This window comes from Benincasa hispida, chromosome 6 (genome assembly GCF_009727055.1).
Source record: "Benincasa hispida cultivar B227 chromosome 6, ASM972705v1, whole genome shotgun sequence".
In the NCBI taxonomy this organism is placed as follows: Eukaryota; Viridiplantae; Streptophyta; class Magnoliopsida; order Cucurbitales; family Cucurbitaceae; genus Benincasa; species Benincasa hispida.
In genome coordinates, this window is record NC_052354.1 from 5942049 (window position 1) to 5960781 (window position 18733).

At 28.6% G+C, this 18733-nt stretch overlaps 3 protein-coding genes across 3 annotated transcripts; all 3 read right to left on the minus strand.

The window, feature by feature from the left end:
- Window positions 1–677: 677 nt before the first annotated feature.
- Window positions 678–1171, minus strand: LOC120080552 (stress-induced protein KIN2-like). Its single transcript, XM_039035249.1, has 2 exons — window positions 1112–1171; window positions 678–815 (listed from the first exon to the last, which is right to left on the minus strand). The coding sequence occupies exons 1-2, from the start codon at window positions 1169–1171 to the stop codon at window positions 678–680; spliced, it is 198 nt and encodes a 65-aa protein (XP_038891177.1).
- A 9067-nt stretch (window positions 1172–10238) lies between these two features.
- On the minus strand, window positions 10239–10633 carry LOC120080527 (stress-induced protein KIN2-like). Its single transcript, XM_039035211.1, has 2 exons — window positions 10512–10633; window positions 10239–10376 (listed from the first exon to the last, which is right to left on the minus strand). Exons 1-2 carry the CDS (start codon window positions 10566–10568, stop codon window positions 10239–10241), a joined length of 195 nt encoding a protein of 64 aa, XP_038891139.1. The 5' UTR covers window positions 10569–10633.
- A 4362-nt stretch (window positions 10634–14995) lies between these two features.
- Window positions 14996–15199, minus strand: LOC120080541. Its single transcript, XM_039035236.1, has one exon. It carries the CDS (start codon window positions 15197–15199, stop codon window positions 14996–14998), a length of 204 nt encoding a protein of 67 aa, XP_038891164.1.
- Between the last annotated feature and the right edge of the window lie 3534 nt (window positions 15200–18733).

The following is an 18733-nucleotide window of genomic DNA, read 5'->3' on the forward strand; positions in this document are numbered from 1 at the left end:
TTTGATAACCCAATCCAACTCAAGAGTTGGGTAGGGCGAGTGAATAATTTATTTGGGTTTTTGGGTTGTTAACCCAACCAACTCAAATTTTTAAGTTGATCAAAAAAATATCATGAATTCAACCTCAATCAACCCATATACACTCCTAATTATGTCAATTATTATTGAGTTAAAGCTCACTTTGGTTTAGTTTACATAACTTTTGTCGTCAAATTATATTAACTTGTTTATATATATATATATATATATATATTTTNATTGTAATAAAATTAATTATCAAGTGTTTGTTCTATTGAACAATATTCTTATTTTCCATTTCATATTCACTTTTCCAAATTATTTTTTTAGGACATTCTTTTGTTATCGTCGGCCATAAAGCCTTTAAAATAATCAAAATTATAATTTGCAATACCAAAGACTTTCTTATAATTAGTTTAACACCAAAAATCCAACAAAGATCAGCTCTCATTCTTCACAATGGAGGCCATTGTGAAAGCCTTTCTAAAAATGAGAGCCAAAAGAAAAAAAAAAACCAAAGAACCAAAAAGAAAATTCCTTATAATTATTCTCTCACTCTCATAAAGAGAGAGGGTTGAAAAAATATATTATATAGAGAAAAAAAAGTTCTAACAAAGAGCATCAAATAAAATTAATGTAAATATGGATTACAAATGATATCACTTGTTCACAGTATCCTTAACAGCATCTGCTACTCCTTGTGCCTTAGCCATCATTTGTTGTCCTGCCTCTTGTACCGACTCTTTGGTTGATTGAGCGACATCACTTGCCTTATCCATCATGTTGCTCACCTTCTCCTACATTAAGATCATAAACCTACATGTTACCAATTAACCCTTAATTTTCTACCTTAAGAATATAAACTCACAATGATTAATAAAGAATAAGGTACCAACTTTAGCATGTAAAGCCCCATAATAGAATAGTATTGCTTAGATTATCATGGATGGCTAGAAATGCAGTAAGATGTGATTTACTAAATGATATAATAATGTTACTTAATATTGTATTAATTAATATGATCTTAAACGTAGTATCAAATTATTTCTTATAGAAAGAAAATTCAAATATATTTAATGGATGAAAAAAAAACCTGAACTTGGCCTTTGGCCTCTCCAGTGTGGTAGCTTATCTTGTGAGAATTGTCTGCCATCTTTTTTCAAATATAAATAGAGATTCAAAAATACAACAAAATAAATGAGAACTTGAAAAAGACTTGAGTTAATATGGCTCTAGTTTTTTGATTTAGAACCCTAAGCTTGGTGTTCATTTATATAGCAACATTGGGCTAGATTACTGGCTTCACACGTGTAATACTCTTATTGAGTCATCGTGCCAAGTGTCGACTTTTCATTGGAGCTGTTATATAGAGCCCCATGTGACCAGGAGCAGGCAAGAAGTGTTCAAATGATTCAATGACAAATTAGGGAAATTTGACTTCTTCCATTTTCCATTTTGGATATAATTGGGATGACATTTAGGATATAGACGATGTTATTGAGGATATTCTTGTCATTTTACATTCTTCAAATATTTTAAAAATACTTAAATACTTAAGTGCAACTTAAACTGCATTTATCTTTATGCCTCCTTATTAAATATAGCAATAAAGACTTAAAATTACTCTTTTTTACAAAAGTAAACAAAAGTTTTCAAAATGAAAAACGTTATTAATTGTATAATTTAATGGGCTTGAAATGCACCTAAGTATTTTTTCCAAGATAAGGTACTTTCACTTTGGACTCAAATAAAATAAAAATGAGTTTACTTATTTATTTATTATTTTTGCAACACAAACGAAGAGTTCAATTTTGAGATCATTTGTTCCTCTCCCAGATTATTCTATAATCAAATCATTTTTCAAAAAATTATTTAGCGAGATTATATAGTCTAAATTTAAAATTATTTGAAACCAATCTTTATTTATTTATTTATTTATTATTTATTATTTTTTTTTGTAAATTTCAAGCTTAGCTCTTAAAATTTGGTTAACCATTGGATTTTAAAAAAAATACATTTATGACACTATTGCTGGTAAGGAAATAATTGAGATTAACAAGAACTAGAGCTAAAAATATTTTGAAGCATTAAATGTTTACTTCCAAATTAAGTTTCTAATGGTAAAGAGTTGCAACCTTTCAAGTTAACTTTTCTATCCAATAAATATAATAAATTATAAAATTTAGGTTCATCCAATCATTAAAGAATTGTACTAATTTATTTTCATTCATTTATATTTATAAGAGTAGTTGAAGGGGCATTAGATGAATTTAGACAATATAGGTGAAACGTTGTATCATTTCATAGTATATTTCATTTTTTATAAATACTGTTGTATTTCTTATATTTGATAAAGAAGATTTGACAACCTTAAAAGCTTTTTAAGCTTTGTTTCTTGTATGTTGTCGTAATAGAATGCATTAATATTTGATGTATTCAAAGGAGGATCGATTTATTTTGTTTATGGAGTGGTTTGAAGATCAAGGGTTGATGGAAATTTCAAAGCTTTGTCCGATCTTTGGATTATTAGATCATTTTAGTAATCTATCATATAGACTATCTTAGAGGTGGAGATAAAATTGGTTTTGGGGTCCTTTGGGGTCGAGTTCTTTGGGTCTTCTTGTTCAATATGATTCTTAGATCCCATGCTAAAGGATTTCTTACCAATTTCTACCTATAATTTCTTTGTTTTGTTATCTACTTAGAGATTAAAAAATCTAAGTTAAAATGTGAAAACTAAAATGAATCATTTTTAAAATTTTACTTTTGTTTATGAAACTTGTTCCAACGTTTTCTTAGGAAAGATAAAAATCATTATTAATAAATTGTGATTAGAAAACAAATAGAATTTGCAAGTAATAAAAAACAAGGTACCAAATAGTCATCAAATCAAATCTAAATTTTTCGTTTTGTATGCTTAATAGGTCTTCAAGTTTTAAGAGATGTCTAATAATAAGTTGCTTTCAATTTTGTGTATTATAGATTTCAACATATTCAACATACCGATAAAATTAATTAATTTATTACGTAAAATTGAATGGTGTCTTATAGGAAACCCAAACCATTTATGTGTCTACCTTGAGATTTTGGAAAAATATTGAATAGGTCAATAATCTATTTAATATTAAATTGGCAAAGTTCTTACTTTGAGAAAAATTGATAGATCGGTAATTTATAAACACAAAATTAAAGGTATAAGAATTTATCAATTAAATATTTTTGGAAATATATAGATTTATTAGACATAGATCTAAAAACGCAAAAGCAAGTGTTTAAAAACATTCTTTTAGGCACTTACAAAGTCAATTCAAACATACATTCAATTTGACTTTTTTAAAACATCTTATGACCTATTCGGTTTAAATTTAAGTCTTTAACTTTTTTTAGAAAGATATTGTAATTAAAGTATGAGATGAGGGAATCAAACCTTAAACCTGTAGATTGATTTGATATTGTTCACATGTAACAACAAAGGGTTGAAAATAAATTTAACTCACATCCAATACGTAGTTCGAATGTCTCATCCAATTGTATTAAAAAAACAAATTAAAAAAATCAACAAATTTATTTCTAAAAAAGAGTGATATTTTTTTTTTGATAATATGTTGTGTTGGGAGATTGAATCTCTGATTTCGAGATCGATAGTACGTGTTTTATTTTACTAGAGGTTCATTTTGGCTGTTAAAATAAAACCTACTGACGGTGTGTTATATGTAACAAATTAATTAATAATCCTGTAATTAACAAATTGATGTGACATTACAACGATTTGCAATGATTTTGTAGCTTTAGCAACGTTTTTTTTTCATTGTTAAAAACATTATTTCTTTTCATTAACTCTTATGTACAGAGGCACCAATAAAAAAGAAAAAGAAATCCATCAAAATTTTTCAAACCATCACTAGAGATGTCCACGAGGCAGGGCTGGGGATGCCATTCTCTATCTCCATCTCAGCTTCCCATTTCATTCCCCATCCCCTGAAATTTCCCACAGGAATCGGGGATTCCTTGCGGGGAATTCGCGGGGATCGGATTCCCCACCGGGAATTTTTTTCCTTACTTTTTTTTTGTAAATAGTTAATTAATTTAAATTGCACAAATTTTAATTAAATAATTAACTTTATCACTAAATTGTTTATTATGGTTAGTTTTATATAACAATTTAAATTTGAAGATAAATTACTCAAATTTTGGCCTAAAAAAGCTAATTAAAATTTTTTTAGTAGAAAGAAATAAATATAAATCAAATTATTCACATATATAATCTAAATATAAATATTCAATTTAAACATATTCATTATGTTTCCCAATAAATAATCAAATTTGAAATTTATATGTAATATTTATATAATAATAATAATAACATAAAATTAGATAATTTATAACTAAATAAATATATAAAAAGTTAATCGGCGCCGAGACGGGAATAGGGCGGGGTTGAGGTCAGGGGTGGGCATTCCCCGTCTCTGTTTAGCTCACGGAAAATTTTTTTCCACTCTCTCCCCCATATCCCGCCTAATTCGGAGAATCCCGCCCTGTTCTGACCCCGTCTCCATAGAAAATTGGACATCTCTAATCATTACCTTCACACAAGTAAGAAAATCTTATGAATATAATTAAATATAATGAGAGAACTATTACATCACACATAGAGTTATCTTATCAATAATATTTCCTAGAACAAATTAAATTAGAACACCATTCATGGCAAAATGGTGGGAAATTAATTAATTATTTATTTTTTTAAAAAAACACCCACTAACAAAAAGAGTCCTAGCTTCCAATCAATTAATGAGAGCCTAAAGAACATAAAAAGGGAAAAACTTGTGCATCGTTATTTGGTATATATATTGAAATAATAATGGTTCATTTGTTGAAGCCAGTAGCATCTTTGATAGTTTTAGTGGCTTCTTCAGTCTCTACCATCATCTGTTGGTCTGCCTCTTAAACGTTTCTTTCGTCAATTGAATTACACTGCTTGCCTTCTACATAAGGTTGCTAGCTTTTTCTTCAGCTTGCCATTTTTTTTTTTTACTTTTCAAAATGTCGATCTATGAATTGTTTTAAAAAACAAAAGGTTAATTTAGAATCCTAATCTTTTTCTAATGAAAAGTTGTGTGTTTATGTGTTATTATATAGTAGTCTCGGATTGATTCGATGCTTGACATGTGTAATTTCTTGTTGGCCTAATGGGACTAGAGTCACACAAATGGGAGAAATCTGTGTGTTTAAATTTAGGTTTAAGAGTTTTGATTGATTCAAGTACTCCACTATTTTTCAGGACTGTGTGTGCTTGTAATTTTTAGTTACATGATTTTGAAAAAAGAATTATGTCCTCCCTTTATTCCAAAAATAATAAAATATGACAAATTGCTGAGGAAAAAAAATGGGTCTGAAAAAGACACTAGAATTGCCTCCTCTCATTATTTTGATTAAGCTTAAAGGATTATATTCCTTCTACATGAAAATAAGAAGATAATTATACTGATGATAGAGTATTATTATTGTATTTCAGTATATAGATGCATATATATATGTAAATATTAGGAGTACAACAAAAAACCAAACCAATCCAAATCAATCTAATGGTTTGATTTAGTTTTTTAGTATAAAATTGGACATCTTAGTTTGTATTTGGAGAAAACCAAAAAGTATTGGTTCGGATCGGTTTTTTATTAGAAAAACCAATCAAAATCGAACCAATCCAATGGTATCTATATACCATTAAAAATAAATTATCTTTTAGCATTATGATGCATGTATACTTGTTCTTTAGAAAAAATACCAATTACTATGAAACGTGTATGTTTTTTATTTAGAAAAGTGTAAAAAAAAAAAAAAAATGTCAAATTCCAATTTATAAAAAAGAAATACACCCAATTTTAATTTTAAATTAACATAAAAGACCAATTCAAAACAAAGTAATAATAAAAAAATTGAAAGAAAAATGAAATACAAAAAATCGAGAACTAAACGGATAATAAGCCGATCCAAAGAAAACCAATCCAATGGTTTTGTTCTTTATTAGACATTGGTTTGGATCTCTTCTCTGTAAAACCAATTAGTTTGGTTTGGTTCTTAGGTTGGCCTCAAAACTGACCAAATTGAACCGACTACCACTCTAGTAAAAATATGTGAAAATATAGATGGAAATGTCTACACGTCAAGTGTCAAACATGGAATTTTCATTCTAGAGTTCTTTTTTTCTTTGAAATCTATTTAGCTAGGTTACATTATATGTTTAGTTTTTGAACTTTGGGCCGTTTGGTTTAAGGTTTTATTTATGGCCGATAATTAAGGATGTCTGGGAATAATAAGCCTGAGAATAAGATTGATGGGAATGAATGATGACTGTGCATGAAAATGTTATCAGAATTTTATGAGAATAATTTTTTTTGTAATTAATTTGTAAAATTAATCATGAAAACTCTATAAAATTTTAATAGATTTATTGATAAATAATAAATTTAATTCAAAGTTTTGAGAAAATTAATTATTTAACAATCAAATAATAATATTAATTAAATTATTAATTACAAGAATTTGTAAAATGAAAAATTTACAATTAAAGCTACTTGATTATATAATTTGATGAGATTGATTTGATGAATTTATTTAATTATGATGTATTAATTAATGAAACAACCAATGAATTCTAATTAATCAATGATAAATTAATTATAGTTATAAAAAATAATTCATAGTATATTAATCATTATGATCATTAACTAACTATAAATATAATTAATTAATTAATAGTTTTATTGCTTCGATTCTTGATAGTTTATTGAAAAATAAGAATAGGTATATACTGTCTCTTATACACATCTAGATGTGTATAAGAGACAGATATTAAATTGCTTTAATATATATATTTAAATTAATTAATTTATTAAATAGTAATAGTTAAATTCATACACAATAATTTTAAATTTAATATAATTTTATAAAATATAAATTTAATTTTCATATAATAAATAATTTAAATTAATCGATTTTAATAATATATAAAAATAAAAGGATAAATAAATGTATTAAAAGAGGAGAGAGTAGGAATGAAGAAAACTCACCTTTTTGGATGGGTATAAATGATGCATGGGAAAAACATATTCCCATGCCTAAAGCTTCAAAACTTGTACCAAACAAGGGTATCCATTGTCCATTCCCACTCTTATTCCCATTCTAATTCCCTCAATCCAAACGTTCCCGAGAGGTTTGTATTTAATTATTTTAATCAATGAACTTTTAAAAATGTATATAATAATTAAGTTCCTAAACTTTTAACTTTGTATTTAATATGTCTTTACAATTTTCAAGTTTGTGTCTAAATTTTTTTTGACAAATTCCAATTTTTTTTTTTAAAAAAAAAATTAGTCTACCATATGTAAATTTAAATTTTATGTCTAATTTAAAAATCTAAACATTCAAAATTTATGGATTAAATATGTAATTTTGAATGACCACACAAACTCAAAATTCAACACTAAATTTGTAATTTATCAAATTTATCATTCTCAATTAGAGATAGACAAGGTGATTTTAATTCTCTCATGAATAAATGAGTTTTGAAATTCCCATATACATTATCTAATATGTCCCTAGATTTTGATTGTTTCCCTTCTTCTTTCCTTAATTATGATAAAATTGTACTCGATTGGAATTTAGCTAGGTGGTTACCATGTCATTATGCTTCTTACATTTTCATTATTACTGAGTAATAACTAAAGGTTACTGAATATATATATATATTAAATAGTAAAACTAATGAAAATATTTTCACTATTACTAAGTAATAACTGAAGCTCATTTGAAAAAAAAGAAAAAAAAATGTTTTGAATCGTTAAACTACTGAAAATATTTTCAAGTATGCAAAATATTACTGTCTTTCAGTGATAAACCGCAACAAATATCTGACATTGATATTGATAGATGTCTACTACGGTATATCACGAATAGATTGTGATATTTTGTTATATTTGTAAATAAGTTAACTCAATTTTTTTTATTTGAAAACAGTCTAAAATAATAATAATAACAACTAAGCCAATTCAAGTGGTTTTATAAGTTGTCTACTTAGTTTCTTTTTAATTCGATAAAAGTGGTGTGATGAGAAGACTGATATCTTTTGGTCTTGTTGAACTATGTTTAATTTGGTATATATTTAGTCCTTATAGCATCGTGTTTTTTTTAATATTTTAAAATAGCATTAATTTTAAGTTTTAAAAGTTATTCTATAATAATAATGATGATAAGAATAATAAATAAATAAATATAGTTAAGCCAAAATTGTATTAATAATTATTAAAAAAAAGTATACTAGTATTTTTTTTTGGATAAAAAATTAAAATATTATAAATAAATAAATAAACTAAAATGCAGTCAGCTGATACAAATATATAGTAATTTTAAATAAATATCAGTACAAATGTTAAATAAAATTAATTTTATTAACATTAATTTAAAATTTAAAGTTCACTATTAAAGTTCATTGTGTCGATTAAAATGGGATAACTTAAATTAAAGTAGATAATAATAAAAAAAAAAGACTAAACAAAAATAAAAATACGTGACCCATCGGGGGCTGGCAGCTTCCTCGTTTGTTTGGCTTGATGATTTTCCTGACTGGCTTATTTCAAGTTGTCGTCTTCATGTTCGAAACTTTTATATTCTGCCAATTACCGATGGTTCTCTTAAGTTATGCTTAAAAAAAAAAAAAAAAAAGAAATTTTCGCATATAAAAAAAATGTTAAATTATTTATGGATATAATAATAATAAAAAAAGTAGTAGATTTGTATCAGTTTCTATGACTGATACGCTTGTTGATAGACTTCTTTCAACGTCTATCAACGTCCAACTATCACAATTATCTAAAAGCAACAAAACTCAAATTTAGCATCCAACTTTATGGTAAATCAATTTTAACATCAAAATTTAATGGGTGTTTAAGAACCAAACAAAATTAACCCAAAATGCCCAAAATCTTATCCCTAATAACAACAAAAATCTGGCAAACTCTAGCGCTGGATTCAAACTTTTAATGGATGGATTGATGGTTGGGCATGAATGTGGTGGATGCTAGACGTTAGTTTACTATTTTGTATAAATAATTTTTCTTATTTTTCTATTTTCTAAAATTAAAAAAATATATTTTTGTTGTTTTCTTTCCGTGATCTATAGGTGGCCCAACTTTGTAATTTTACTTATTTTCAATGAAAAAAAGAGAGAATAATTTAAGCTCGGTTCATAACCCTTGTTTTATGTTTTTAGTTTTTGAAAATTAAATTCATAAATACTAATTCTACTTATAAATTTTATTATTTTTTAATCTAATTTTCTAACCATGTGTAATGTGTTTTAAAAATCCATGTCAAGTTGAAAACTAAGAAAAGAAGCCTTTAAAGAGTTAATTTTTATTTTCAAAATTTTACTAATAATTCAAATGCTTCCTTAAAGAATGGTTATAATATGAAGACCATGTAATAAATTTGAGAGAAAACAAACCCAATTTTCAAATATAAAAAAAGATCTTGTTTAGCAACTATTTGATTTTTTTTATTTAATTAGTTATTATTCTTATTATTATTTGACTAAAATTTTGAATGTTTCTTAGAAAACAAGTGATAATTAGGATAAAAAGAATTGAGAAAACAAAAGAGGAAACAAAAATGGAATTGGTATAAACCGGACTCAAATGATATATCAAACGGAGCTTAAAAAACAAAGAAGAAGATGCAACTAACTAGGACAAACAAGTTAAATGAGAGAAGACTGTTATAAAAAATTAATATTAAATTGGTGGTTTATTATTATTATTATTATTATTAATTTATTATATTAATTATTTCTGAATTAATATTAGATAGATTTCTATCTGCCTCTATAAAAGAAATAAATTAAAATTTTACTATTTTGGTAAATAGTTTCTCCTATTTTTTTATTTTTAAAAATTCTCTATAATTTATATAAGATAAATATTTAAAAAATTATATTATGATTGAATTAAAGCAATGTCGAATATTTCCAATGTAAACTCTAAAATGAAAACAAAAGAGATAATCTTTTATGGAAGAAGAGGCTCATGAGTCATATGAGAGCTTTTCTTTTCAAGGCTCTTACACAATACTAGCTTTATTTTTTAGAGATGAAAAAAAATCTAAAGCAAAAACAAAATTGAAGAAAGACATTTGAAAAAACCCCAAGTAAGCAAATCAAGATAGCTTTATTTATTAATTGCATCCTTGACGGCATCAGTTGCTCCTTGTACTTTGGCCTTCACTTGTTGTCCTGCTTCCTGCACTGTTTCCTTAGCTGATTGAGCTACATCGCTTGCCTTGTCCATCATGCTACTCACCTTCTCCTACATATATAAAGAAGGTCACAAATTAACAAAACACAACAAATCAGATGTGAATTAAGAAACAATGACACAAGACAAACTTATTGAATGAAATTATTAGATTGTACTGATGTTACTAAATTCATAGATGTAAACCTGGGCTTGACCCTTGGCTTCTCCTGCATGGTAGCTCATCTTTTGAGAGTTATCCATATTGTTTGGTGAAGAATTTCAAAAAGAGAAAAAATACTTATAATTTGAGGAAGATGAATCGGTGATTTCAATTTTAAAGTTTGTTGATTTAGAAGCTCAAACTTATTATGATTTAAATAGTAGTTATAATTGAATCGCTACTCGACACATGAAATATTACGTGGTAGTTGGTGGTTTGTTTGGACCTCACACTTGTCATATGATGTTTGGAATTATGTTCTACATTGGTGCCAATTGACCAGGTTTAATGGTTGAGGAATGTTAAAAAATTCACCACAAAAGTTGGTTCCTTTTTTAAGAGCATTTTTCATGTCAATATTGTATACTATTCATAACGGGAAAGTCATCCTAAAAATGATAAAATTGGATAAAATAACAAAATTATATAAAAATTATTATTGTTTTAAAAAAGGAATTACATCACAATTATTTATTAAAATATAAATAATAATCTGACGTCCATTCATATCAATTATTCTTAGTATCATGTTTGAGAATGATTTAATCTTAAATTAGTTAACATCACTTTTGTCATACATCTTTATTCACTCAAAATTAGTTTCATATTTGATTTTACACACTCTTAAATAATGAAATTTTCATCCAATCAAAATTGATTTTTGAATTATTTAAAAAAATATTTCGAGATAATTTTAAATCTGGCAAATATGATTTCAATTTTGTCAAGAATCACTTCCAAACATATCGTTAATTAACACTTTTTTTTGGCAACCGAGAATTACTAATATTGAAGGACTTTGTTAGGTTTTGATGAATAAAAAATAGGATTGTTTTCTTCCAAGTTTTGGCAAAAGAATAGGTGTACAATCCTTCCTCATTAATGAAGATAGAAATTTTATCTTATATTTGCTATCAATATGCTCATGTTATACATCTTTTGTTGTACTTAAAGCATGTGACCTATTCGGCAACGAAATACTCATTAAAAGTGTTGCGCATTCACATGACGGGCATGTTCCAAGATCTCCCGCAACGAGAACCTGAGACAGCATAATATGGATTCCAAACATTCATGATCTGGATGTGAATGAGTCGAATTACTTATCCCTTGATCTATTAGTGAACCATCTCTCTAGGGATTATGAAAGATGCTTCGATCTTTGCCACCTTAAGCAATGAGAAGAAATTCAAAGTTGCTCTTGCTACTCAGCCGTTAGCCGAAATGGAAGGCTTCAATACCAAAAACTACGGAGACTCATCTCTTTCCTCAAAGTGGTGGATCGAACTTCGATCATGTCACGTTCAGTAAGCTTAGGAGAGGGCTTTAGCGAGATGTTAATGAATCGATTCTTGCATAAATGCCAGCGTTATCCAAAGTCTCCCGATGAAACGAGAGAGATAGAATCTGCTTCGTCCATTTTGGGAGGCCAACGATATAAGACGGAGATCGCTAGAAAAGCCCCGAAGATTCTATGGGAAATTGGAAACGTCGGATGGTGATGGCAGAGGAAGCCCCTGCCCCGCCCCCACACTCAAGACTAGCGGGACGAAGGGGGTCAAATCCAGACCTACGTGAGAAAAGACGTAGACTCGTCGGCCGGCAGAAAGCTCGCTAAGCTTCGCTATTGTCATTATATGTCGAGGATCGTCTCCTTCTCTTGAACTGTATAGAGGCGCTCGGTATCATTCAGCTTGCGGCTCTCAGGATGGCCTTCTTGCATCAACACTCCACCAATGGAAAAATCGAACAGTGTGTCTCGTATGCTTTTTTTAGTGCTCCTAGGGGATATCAAGATGGGACGGCTAGTGGTATCGGAACTTCGTCCGCGTTGTTGGGCTACCAATGGATGATTTGATCTGAAAGCATAGAACATCTAGTTGATCCGTCCAGCGGGGTTGTCCATCAGAACATCGATGTGAGGGCATTAAGCATCAAGTAGAGGTGCCGAATCCTTGCAATAGGGGTGGGTGGAACCCATTGGTCAAAGGAAAGAGGAGGTATGAGTGCTTGGATGGCGGCTTAAGATCAGCCTCATTAAAACAAACCTTATATTCCATGAGGAGGTTCTAGTAATTAAGACATATTAAAGGGACTGGACAACTGGAGGGAGCTTGCTTCTCGAAAGAGGATATATCTGGTTTACTTGTAAGTTTGACTGGGTATACCTTATATACTGCTTTTGGGTAACCCTCTCAACAACTAAGACAGGGTTCGTTGATTCCTCAAGTTTAGTTGCTGAGTCAACCTCTCGATTGGAAGTAACCAATTAGGTTTACGATGAAACCTAATGAGAATCCCAATTCATTTTGAATAGGTAAGTCAATCTTCGCCGCCCCAAATTCTACTTGAGCATCCAAATCTGGGTCACCGATAGGGAGAGGGGCGAAGCAGCTCGACGAAAAAGCGCGGGCTGACTCGGAGACCTAGGACCTTGCCATCGACATCATACACTCTACTGAAATAGATTTCGCGAAAAACCAGCTACTCTCTCGAGCTAGTTAGGGGGATCTGGTCAAAAGACCGGCCGACGCCCACCCGACTAGAGGGACTGAGATAAGAAACGCACGACCGCCAATATTTCTAATTCCTTCGCTATTGGAACTATCGCAGCCTCCTGGGTCTCGTCTCAAGACAGGCATTCAAGTATGCAATGAGTCTCTTTCGAATTTCGAAGTTGTGTGATGAAATTACAAAAAGCTTTGCTAGATTCTGGTAGAGATCTACGAGAGACAACATTATTGCAATAGTGTGTTGGATCATTTGGAATGACATCATTAAACAATATATGACTAAAAAACCAATTCCGAATCAACCATCACGAGGTTTCCTCAACTCCCTCAAATTTGTAATCTATTCTTTGTAGGCGTTCATTCTTGCTCAAATTTGTAGGCGAACTCTTGCTCAAATTTGATTACCTACAAGCCAAATATCCCCAGTGGCTTTTTTTTTTTAAAAAAAAAATAAAAATAAAAAAAGTAATTTTTGTTAAAAGGAAAAAAAAACATGTGACCTATTCTTTTGACTTTGCTGCTTGAAATTAACACTAAACCTAAAAAACACATTTTAACCATTATTTTAGTTGTAAGGTTGCGATTTATGCTTTTTGATAGTGTCATTGTCCACAAACTCTCACTGATCAAATAAATCTATGTACCTATACTATAACATAATATAAGTGACAAGATCGAATTGTCTCCACAAGAATCTTAAAATTTTAGTTAATCGATAAATTTGTAGGTCATAAGAGTTTGAGAGTATTGATTACAAAGGAATTTAAATAGCTTGAATATAAAAGCGTAAAATAAAAGGGAATTAAATTCAATTAAAGGAACTCTAAGGATTAATTGCATGCAAGATTTTATTTTTGGTTCTTTTACATGGAAGACTATAACTATCATCTTAATGCACTAATTAATTAGCTAATTAGTCTAGGTGTTCAATTAACCGATTTCGATAGCGGCCTAATCAATCAAACACACAAGTTTAGGAAAATAAACTAAGTCAATAGCAGTTTGGATAACTTAATTAGATTCTTGATAGATGACTTTGAATGCTACAAAAGAAATTGCCCAAGGCAATTTAGAACTTAGTTATAAGCAAACCACAAATTCAAACCCTAATTGAGATTAACAAGTCTCTCAACCAAGATACATAAGTTTAATCTTATCCCTAAGCCAGAAAATCACTTACCTTAGCCACATATATGCCAAGATGAAGTCCAAAAATGAAAATAAATGAAGAAGTAGAAGAATTTAAGGTTGGGAAGGGAAAAATACGGTAATGAAGTAAGCACAACATAGGGGGGGCAGGGTTGCAATGCAAGCCCGAATTAAGGGAAAGAACCTGAATTATGTTAAGAAAATTAGCACTTCGGTGGTTGAAGATTTGATTTAATTGTATATAGTTTCTTTTCTATTTTAAACTTCACTCCTAATTCAGTGAAATTGAAGTAATTTAATTTTATTTCTTTCCTATCGTTTTAAAATTAAGTTGCAAATATGCATATTTACCTAGACGTTCTGTATTTGATCATTTGTTGATAAAATAGTATTAATTGAATATATATATATATATATTTATTTATAATATGTATGCGTTGAATAAGAAGATCCAACCTTTGATCTTGAGGTTGATGGTACATATTTCATCCTTATAATTACAAAAAGTAATTAACCTATCAACCTTAAAAGTTTTAAACCTAACACATAAAGCATCCAACATTAGTGTAAGAAAATCTTATGAATATATATAATTAAATATAATGAGAAAGAACTATTACATCAAATATAGAGTTATCTCTCCAACAATATTTTCTAGATCAAAACACCATAGACAAATCATGAATCTCACGGTTCTCTCTTATAGCCAAAAAGGGAGAAATTAAAGAAACAACTCACTAACAAAAAAGAATCATAAAAAGGAGAAAAACTTGTGCATTATATTATTCTTGAAATGAAATGGTAATTCACTTGTTCAAGCCAGTAGCATCTTTGATAGCCTCCGCTGCTCCTTGAGCCTTTGCCATCATCTGTTGACCTGCCTCTTGTATTGTTTCTTTTGTCGATTGAGCTGCATTGCTTGCCTTCTCCATTAAATTGGTCGCCTTTTCTTCAGCTTGGCCTTTGGCTTCTCCAACATGATAGCTCATCTTTTGAGAACTATCCGCCATATCTTTATCTCACTTCACTATTAAAAAAATGGATTGATTAGAAAAAAGAAGTAAATAATGAGTTTGGATGAGAGTTGTTGATGAAAATGTGATTATGTTGTTCTTATATAGGGGTTTAAGATTGTATAAATTTTTTTAGAACCACAAGTGGGAGAATTTTATGTGTGTTTAGTTGCTAAATTTAGGGACAAGTTTTTTGATTGATTCAAACTTCACTATTTTCAGTTACAAATCATTGGGAATGACTTTGGCTTGTAAGTGTTATTTTTTATTTATTTATTTTTTAAGTTTATATCTTTCATTTTTTTTTATATATAAAAATGTCAGAATAATACTGCTGAGAAATGATTTTACACAAAGAAAGATTAAAAAAAAAGTGGGCCTGTGAAATCTTAAAAGCCGTAAAAATTGATAACACAAAACAAATAAAAAGCTGGAAATAAGAAAAGTATTGAAAAATAAAATAAAAACTTAATCAGAAAAATGATTTTATATATTTTCTAAATGATTTTAGATATCATGCTTGAGAGAGATATCTTTTTCGGTGGTTATATATGGTCTCGTACATACATAAATACGGATATGCAATATAGATATAATTAGATACGAAGATTCTAAGATAAAGATAGATTTAAGGATACATCATTTTTAAATATTTTTTATATTATATTACTACTGTTTTCAAATATAGAAAAATGGACTAAAATTTTATAAATAATAACAAAATATAAGAAAAAATATCATAGCGTAGGACTATATGTGTCTATCATATGATAGACACATATAGTAGTCTATCGCGTCGGTAAACTATGATATTTTACTATTATTTGTAAATATTTTTAGTAGTTTTGTTATTTAAAATAATTTTATGTTAAATATATATATATATATATTTATATTTAACATTAAAAAAAAACTAAATGTGATCCACCATTACGGTTAAAAACTTAAAACCAAGGAAATTTCAAAAGAGAGTGAAAAAAAGGAAGAGAGCTTGGAGATTAAAACTGATTGGTGGAAAGGAAGAGCTTTGAGTTGAGGCGCGGTCGACAACGAGTTGAGACATGTTTGGAAGACAAAGAGAAGAGGAAGACTCGACTGAAACTCATTGAAGAATGAAAATGAAGAGAAGTGGAAGACTCGTTGAAGAGAAGAGGAAGACTTGTTGCAGAGAAGAGGGAGACTCGTTGAAAAAGAAATGGTTTTAGGGTTTGTGTCGCCACAAGTCATTAAAGAGGAAGATACGAAGATAAAGATCAGAATGTGAGTCGTGAGGGAATAATTTTAATTTTTAGGGTTTTTTTTTTGTTTTAATTTTCTGATCAATTTCAGTTTTAGTAGTTTTATTATTTTTATAGTTATTTTTCTTTTCCGCTGAGGCTGAATGTAATTGAAATTATAATAATAATGAAAATGATGAAATTAGGTGAACCAGTGAGCTATTGGGCTGTTGGGCTTAAAATTTAGCCCAAGATGTCAATTCTTGGTCTTGCTGTACCCTTTTACGTATCTGGATTGGGATATATATATTCGAAAATTTTTAAAAACGTATCAAATACGTAACTGATACCGATTCTCTACCTCTTTCTTAGTTCCTTTTGAAGAATATGTGCTTCATAGATAGTCATATGAATTAAATATGAAATCATGTAATACATATACTATAATTACAACAAACTACAAATAGATATGATGACCATTAAATAAGAATATTGTGAACAAACGTGAACATAATTACAATGTATTTATAATTCAGAATTAAAACATGATTTCATATTTCGATACTAATTACATTGTTAAAAGATTTCTATACTAATTATAAAAAAGAAAAAAAAGAAAAGATAAGTAGAAATTGAAATAAAGTGATATTTCAAAATAAAGATTTGATACTAATTCAAAATAAATAAATAAAAGTATATAGGGAGGATTTGGTGATTATAATCTAATTTGTTGATACTAAAAGATAGAAAGGAAGAATTACGTTGTAAATGAAAATATTCATGAACATATTCTTAAGCGCATTTTTTTTTTTTGGGGATTTGGGAAAGGAGGCAATACGAGCATAAGATGTATTGTGCTACACTGTAATTAGTAATTATAATATGTATTTAGGATTTATACGCATTCTATATATTCGATAGATTACATGTTTAATCGGACTTATAATATTGAATTGCTATTAACTGATCATGTGCATAGTTAGGAAGATAATAAAAGTTGTTGATGACAATGTTTAATGCAATTGGTCTTAATTTGATATCACGATATTAGTTATCTTTTAGAATTGTATGAGAAAAAAATTGCTCTCGAAAGATAATAATTTGGACTTAGGTTTCTAGACTTAGGTAAATTATTTTGCATAATTCCATTTCCAAACTAAATATCATCTAGTGAAGTTTGTAACGAAATCAACACCCTAAAACGTTCTTTTATTCTGATATTTACATCTGGTTTTTCTCGTTATTTAGTTTTCTCACAATTGAATAAAAAGTCACTCAAATTTACTTTTCCAATTCCTTAGTTAAAATTGATTCGATCCTAAATAAATAAGTAGCAATTGTTTGATGAACTTAAGGACGATACTTGACCTTTCACACCAATTTAGATACTATAACTTGACCACATATACTTGCACGTTTCGCATCATTCACGAGCCTCAATTCGTCTACACTCGAACAAAATAAGCAACAACCAAAACTTGAGAACACGACCACCCAATCGTCTTATTATTCTATGGGAACAAGAAATTGGATGTGTAGACTCCAAAAATCTTTTTAGCAGAGGGAATTTATAAGAGAGAATTCTTTTGGGAAGAAGAGAGAATTTTTGTTTCTCAGTGTGTTACCACTTCTTTCTTCAGTATTTTCCCAAAACATAGATAAAAGAGAAGAGTGGGGGAGAGGGAGTTGACTCCCTCTCACATTCTGCAAGAATAACTCCCCTATGGGAAGCTAACTTTAACTTTAATAATATTATATTATAATTAATATTAATATATAATACTTATATAATATACTAACTATTCAATAAACCATATTATATGCATTGTGATATATTAAAATGCAACTCTCTCTTATAGCTTATAGTTTTAATATAGATCACATTCACATTAAATTTTAACCTATAGTATTTATATATCTCTTATTTATATAAATAATATTTGAATCTTATTCAAATAATTATCTCACATATCATATAGTTTTAACTATAAATAATATTTATAATTAACTACATATTATAATGTATCAATATATATTATACTTTATATTAATCATATTAATATAATTAATAACTTAAATTCCCTTAAATAATTTGAATAACTCATATTATTTCAAAGACAACTATTCCTTGTTTTTATCCTTAGTGAGCTAACAAGGGGACCTTATGGACCTACATATTAGAAGCTCCAATGATATAAAATTTTAATTAGATTAATCGATATTCATTAACTGTCAGTCGCTTCACTAAATATCGAACAACTGCACTCTTTGCTCTGTTGATATATTTCTGCAATCATGGATTAACCAAATAACA